Source organism: Panulirus ornatus, chromosome 2 (assembly GCF_036320965.1).
Source record: "Panulirus ornatus isolate Po-2019 chromosome 2, ASM3632096v1, whole genome shotgun sequence".
Classification (NCBI taxonomy): Eukaryota; Metazoa; Arthropoda; class Malacostraca; order Decapoda; family Palinuridae; genus Panulirus; species Panulirus ornatus.
In genome coordinates this window covers 28,136,457-28,143,834 of record NC_092225.1, presented here as the reverse complement: position 1 = coordinate 28,143,834, position 7,378 = coordinate 28,136,457, and the positions used below count along the sequence as shown (strand labels likewise).

Below are 7,378 nucleotides of genomic sequence, written 5' to 3'. Positions count from 1 at the left end.
TAAAGAATATATATATATATATATATATATATATATATATATATATATATATATATATATATATATATATACTATAAAGGCATATGAACTTACAATCCAGGTTTTACGTAGGACTTTATGTTACATCAAACAAATTTGGAAGATGCTTTTGGTACCAATGGTTTGCTTATTCATGATTTAGGAAATATGTGCATCCCCGTGGTCATCTTGGGATCACTGTAACAAGACAATTTAAAATTGTGACGCCGCAGGTGGGTGACTGGTATTGTCTAGAACAACTTGAGGCTTGAACTGCCACAATCGGTGCCATATCCTACAATAGTACGATATAGATAAAAAAAAGTCTTGCAATAAAAAATGCACCATCGCTCTTTATTAGCAAACTCCATTATCTTTAAGCTCACATAAATAATCCTAATAATGCCATATTAACATTCAATCAGAAACTCTGAGTTTCATCCTTACGGAACAATCTCAAATCAACTTTATGTTACATAAAGAACAACAGTGATATATATAATCAGGATTCCAACCACTGCTACTTCTGTGGACACTTGGTATTTTAGGGACTAAGCTATCGGGCCCAACACGCACACACACACACACAATACTTGTATTCATGCTCAAGCAATTGCATATCCTTCGTCTCGCATACAAAAGCGACCGGGTCTTTACCAGACATTTCCGGCCAGGCAAGAGTAACCAATGAGTAACATTTTACCGAATTTACAATCAAATGTGGGGGTATATGAATAGAGTATATGGCGCAATGAATGCACGCTTCCATAATATATACAATAACCAATGACAGCAGGATTCAAACCACAGCCACTAGTGAGGAAGCTGAGAATGTTAGCCAGTAGCCTAAGACACCATAGAAGAGACAATCAAATAACCTTGTTATATACATATGCAACGGGGTCTTAACCAGTCATTTCCTGTTAGGTTCACATAATACGTGGTTAACATTTCACCAGACTTGTGGTCTAGTGTATAGTATGAACAACGAATATAGTGCAATGAACACGCACTTCATAGTACAAGATATCGCCAGCAAGATTCGAAGTGCTAGGTATGTCCCTTTACGTAATAAGTAATAGGGTCTTTATCACTTCCTCTGTCACAGAGTCACCAGAAGTTGACGTTCTACCAAACTTAAAGTCAAACTTGGAGGTATATTTGTGAATGATTTATTGTTTATTACGGGCTCTCTTCCAGGGTTCGACTCGGAGTGGCACCGTTCGAATCCTCCAGTTGGAATATATTGTCCGTACAGTGGAAGTGCTAATTCACTGCATTGTAGTCATTGTTCTTTTACACATTAGACAGTAAGCTGGATCTAATAGTGTTCGCCCTGACTGCAAATAACCAGTGAAGATAATTTTGCTGGTGCTTATATAATAATACAGTATATACAACCTGTTCACTATACAATATCGACATACTTATTTCGATAAATCCTGCTAAGAAATTTCACATCTCAAATACATTATGAAGCTACATTTGACAGACGTTACACTATGATTTACAAGGGCAGCAGTATGTTAGGAAAAACATATGGAGAAATATGAATAATAACATTTAGTGAAACTCCAAACGTTATGGAATTTCCAAAAGCTTTTTTTTTAAACTTTGTTATATACACAAGAACGTTTTAAAATGAATATCTTTTATTAGTACAAAAGAAATAAAAAGTTTTCGAAAAATATATCCACAAGCACAATGGGGGCGTCAGAAAAATAGTTTCATGAAAATGGTTTTGAAATACACTGAAGTCCACCAGACACTTAGGGCAATGACATTGCAAAACTACACATTTCGTCTTGCATAAACTAATCATATGAATAATCTTCAGGTTGAGATGGATTACCATATGTCTATCGACCATCAGACATAATTCTTGCACTGGATGGAAACACACACACTGGAATATCCCGGCGAAGCCTTGCAACAGGTAATGGCGGGAGTGGTGCCGTCTAGCCTTGCCCAGTCCAACAACTCGCAACCAGCAACACCACCATAAGTAACGGCGTACACTGTACAGTTTCTGGAACAAAATGACATTAGATCACTAGAGTATCATGGATGATAATGACTTTAATACATCTGTAGCCATAATTATATCTCATGCGATTACAAGGAGAGTGGATTTATGTAGGCCCTCCTGACTCCACTTTTGGCAGCAACATCTAATTCAACAGTAAACAACGTTTGAAAACACAGCACACCCTAAAACGTGCTGTATAGTGGCCTGTGACACAGCTGACTCGAAACTGTGCAGCACTGCTATGGGTGCGGTAGAAAGCAAGAGCTTTGACACAGAAAGACACTACTAAATGCAAAATGCGACAACTTGAACCACTGCACAAACCGACAACCTCCCGTCCTGCACATGGGAAAAAAGTTAAATAAGGCTTGAGTATATGTAACATACTGGTATATATATGTGTCAAGTCTTACTCGTACATATGTAAAGTTTTACGCCGATCTTTCATCGAAGACTACATAAACCTGGCAAAATGCACTCGGATTTAGGTAAAGCTACTGAGCAGTGTGTGTGTGTGCGTGTGTGTGCACATGATACACTTTTGGTCATCCCAAGCTTCACATATACTATAATACTGTATTAATGTCTGAAGGTAACTCAGAGAAGCCTGTGAAACACTTTATTTCAATACACTGAAAGAGGAAATTACGTCAGTATATAATGAATATTCTACTTTTAGACTAGCAGTTATTTCTATCTGAATGCTAAGTATTCTTGCTTGCATAACAACCATACATATTTACGACAGTGTGTGCGTCTGTGATTACTATTTGTGATCTGTTGTGAACACGTTACTTCTCTTAACCTCGTATACGTAACGCTTCTTGACGTACTATATACCTGATCCTTACCTCACATCTGGTGCTCATTCATCTACCGACCCCCTAAAAATTGATGGATGAATAGCTGCGTTGGCTGTGAGCTGGTTCCCGTGCCCAGTAAACTTACCCAGACCCACATTAACGACTGGAATATGCAGCCTTATGCATATGTGTGTGTGTGTGTGTGTGTGTGTGTGGTTACGTGAATGTAAGGTACAGGAAGGAAGTTCTACACTTGCGGGCCATGATCTTAATTTTTATGACATCAAGTACCCTTTTATACTTTTGTAAGCTGCTACCTTAACACCAAACCAATATTTCTTAACCCACTTTACCTGGAGTCTTGTAATGCTCTCTGATTAGTCTGGTGATTTTCTCTCGACGAACTGTTTACCGTCACTACCGTCCAGCTGATTTCTAATATTTGCGGCTTTATTCATAAGGCTCTCCCTCTTCCTCCTAGCCTCCGTATGCTGGACTGTTTCATTAGCTCCTCAAGTCTACCACCGTACCTCAGCCCTCTTAATTCAGACACAGAGTTGCTCTTCTCCCTAACCTCTCAGTTTGTCCTTGACTGATGAATATGTCCGTGAATGATGAGTATGTCCGTGACTGATGAGTGAGTCTGCGAATGATGAGTATATCCGTGACTGATGAGTATGTCCTTGACCGATGAGTGTGTCCATGACCGACCTGTATTATTGAACCCGAACATGACAGTATGACTCATGAGTACAACAGCCACACTACAGGTGTTAGTAGAGAGAGTTTATAGACCTTCCCCGCCTTACAGCACAGTACAGATCATTACACAGGGAAGGTCGTGGTACTCACGCGCCTGACTCCCGTCAAAGGGCGAGGGTCGTGGCTTGTGGTCGTCCGATGACGACGACCCAGCCTTGCCACCATCATCAGACCCACCGCCGCCCAGGCCGGCGAAGCCTCCTAAACTGAGGTTGACGTCGTTCTGGGCCGCGATGGAGGATGACGCCTCGGCGGCGGACGACGTGGACGACGTTTGGGGTTGTCGTTGTGGGACGACAGGGTTGGCTGGGGATTTGGTGGTTGGTGGAGCTACGTCTTGCTGCATGACATCCAGTAGCGGGTTTCGGGTGGCCTTGCACCGTCGTGCTGCTGCTGCTGCTGTCCAGGCTGAAGCTGCCGCTGCTGCCGAGACTGAAACTGCTGATGCTGCTGACGCCGTTGTTGGTGCCAGTGCTTAGGCCACCGTCAGCACCGCTGTTGCTGCTGCCAACACTGCTGCTTAAGCCACCACCGCTGCTTGTGTCACTGCTGCTAAATCCACCACCACTGCTGGTAAAGATACCACCACTGCTGATGCCACTGCTAGTACCACTGCTAGTGCCAGTGCTGATACCACTGCTAGTGCCACTGCTACCAAAGCCACCACCACCGCTGGTGCCGCTGCTGGTGCCACTGCTAGTACCACTGCTGCCAAAGCCAAAACCACTGCTGGTACCACTGCTGGTACCACCGCTGGTGCCGCTGCTGGTGCCACTGCTAGTACCACTGCTGCCAAAGCCAAAACCACTGCTGGTACCACTGCTGGTACCACCGCTTGTGCCGCTGCTGGTGCCACTGCTAGTACCACTGCTGCCAAAGCCAAACCCACTGCTGGTACCACTGCTGGTGCCACTGCTGGTGCCACTGCTGGTACCACTGCTGCCAAAGCCAAAACCACTGCTGGTACCACTACTAGTGCCGATGCTGGTACCACTGCTGGTACCACCGTTGTTAAAGCTAACACCACTGTTAGTAAAGCTGCCACCACTGCTGGTACCACTGTTAGCAAAGCTGCCACCACTGTTAGTAAAGCTACCACCACTGCTAGTACCACTGCTGGTGCTGGTGCCCTGGGTGGGGCGAGCAGGTGAGAGTCCACTTTGGGTGGTGTGGCGAGCGTGGGCGTGCCCGGTGTATGGCCGTAGCAGAGGTCTGTTGGTGTCTGATGGGCGGTGGGGCGGTGGTATCCAGGTGGGTCGTGGTGACGTCCTCTCACTGATGGGCCGCAGTAGTGACCCCTGCTGGCTGCACCACACACCTGTCAACATAACAACACATTACACCTGCAACTTTCACCTGCTCACTACACCAACACCAGTTGATCATGCTCTCGCTTGTCATACATCTGTATGTAAGGTCGTAAAACCTGCAGGTACTATCATATAACACCTACAGCTACTATCATACACCTGTATTTAGTCATACAACACCAGTCCGTTGTCATACACACACACACACACACACACACACACATATATATATATATATATATATATATATATATATATATATATATATATATATACATACATACATATATTTTTTTTCTTTTCTTTCTTTTATACTATTCGCCATTTCCCGCGTTAGCGAGGTAGCGTTAAGAACAGAGGTCTGGGCCTTTGAGGGAATATCCTCATCTGGCCCCCTTCTCTATTCCTTCTTTGGGAAAAAAAAAAAAAAACAAGAGGGGAGCATTTCCAGCCCCCCGCTCCCATCCCTTTTAGTCGCCTTCTACGACACGCAGGGAATACGTGGGAAGTATTCCTTCTCCCCTATCCCCAGGGATAATATATATATATATATATATATATATATATATATATATATATATATATATATATATATATATATATATATATAAAACAGTACTACAACAATATAACGATCCTCCAACAATATAATGAAAATTTCAGTACGTGAGATCCATTAAACCAAGGAGCGCACTCTAATATGCAGTTTCTCATTAATGGGACAGTGTAATCTTCACCAGCAATCTTAGGTGAAGGCAGGAAAGGGGAAGAGCTTCTTAATGACTATAATGAGTAATTCATAAACGTGAGGGGCAGCCCGGACGCCACCACTCTCCCATACTTTCACAAGAGCCTAAATTATCCAACCAAATCAATTATCTATGGTATATAGGGTAAGTCATCTTTTTGATCGCTTTTTATAATTTCACATTATAACCAAAGCAATCCAAAGGTACGGTTCTATAGCAGAATCTATAGTGAATTTAATTGGGCATATTACAGTTAAAACTAGCGATAGGCTATACCGTTTCTTGTTATGACAAAAGTACATTCTTGATGAGAGTTTGTGCCACCTCGAAAAAAAGGGGTTTCTAAAACGACCCAGTGAATATTTCATTGTATTCTTAAGGTCTAGTACGAAAAAAATAAACATACTGTATTATGCCTTCCTTGAGGTACGTACCCAACTGTCAACAATGTGTAGTCTGCTTCATAATTTGGCTGGATTTATTATGTCCCTTGTTAAGAGACGATTACTGACACTTACAGGATGATGGGGAACAAGAGCCATTTATAGCATCATCCACTTGTTTGACGGTGGTGCTAACCACTTGTGCCAGCAACTTGTTGAAATTCTAGTGACTTATGGCGGGTCACGAGCGTCCTTCATCCTAATACAGAGGGATTGAGCCACCTGCTGGCCCACCTCTGGCTCGCCCAACACAATGGCTTTACGCATTGTATGTCTCATGTTATTGTCAGGAAACTATCCGTGTGCCGGATTCTGTTTAATGTGGTGGAGCGACGTATATCACTTGAGAACTCCGTCATTACAACGTAGACAAGTCATCATACTCAACGGCTAAGTTATTATACTCAAGGGAAGTCATCATCATACTCAAGGGCAAATTCATTACATGTACTCAAGGGAAGTCATCATCATATTCAGGGGCAAATTCATTACATGTACTGAAGGGAAGTCACGACTGTACTCAACGGAAATCCTCGAACTCAAGAGATTACGTTCAAGTCATACTCAAGAGGGTAAATCGTTGTACTTCAGGGCGTAAGTCGTCTTGCTCAAGAGGTTAAATCAAACTCTAATGTCACGATGATTATAATTCACCTAATAATAATAATAATAATAATAATAATAATAATAATAATAATAATAATGGTGTGTGTGTGTGTGTGTGTGTGTGTGTGTTGGGAGGGATCGTTTGAGGCAGACGTCGTGGAGTCAGTTCAAAGTAACCTTTTGAACGGATATGATGACAAACGTTTTTATTACAGGATAATCCACGTTCCTTTCGACTTAAATCATTCTTTCTTTCCTACGAGGAGCTGATTGTCATATGCATTAAGAGGTACATTCTTCTCTGTGGGGTTTGCCACCCACCATAACCCACGATCCATTCAGGCCAGGCCAGCCTCGTCGCGTTGCGTGTGGCAATAACCTAAAAGCAATGTTATCTTCAATTTCCCCAGAAATAATCTGACATTTTACTTGACTGACAACTTCTAAAAACAGTTGAAGGGCTGTGGTACCAGGTGGAGACTGCGACCTGAGGATGGAGGCCAAATTTCGAAAGGTTAATTTTTGTTTTGTACAATATAACCACTTGCAGGCGGAGTCAAGTAACACACACACACACACACACACATATATATATATATATATATATATATATATATATATATATATATATATATATATATATATATATTATTTGAAC

At 42.1% G+C, this 7,378-nt stretch overlaps 1 protein-coding gene across 1 annotated transcript in view; it reads right to left on the bottom strand.

Moving 5' to 3' along the window:
* Positions 1 to 351: 351 nt before the first annotated feature.
* The window catches only part of LOC139755068 (uncharacterized), a 29,866-nt gene continuing 22,839 nt past the window's right edge, over positions 352 to 7,378 (bottom strand). The window contains exons 2-3 of the mRNA XM_071673133.1: positions 3,703 to 4,930; positions 352 to 2,047 (exon numbers count right to left, since the gene is read on the bottom strand). Of these exons, the coding sequence (XP_071529234.1) occupies positions 3,780 to 4,930 (1,151 nt within the window). The 3' untranslated portion in view covers positions 352 to 2,047; positions 3,703 to 3,779. The remainder of the gene's footprint in view (positions 2,048 to 3,702; positions 4,931 to 7,378) is intronic.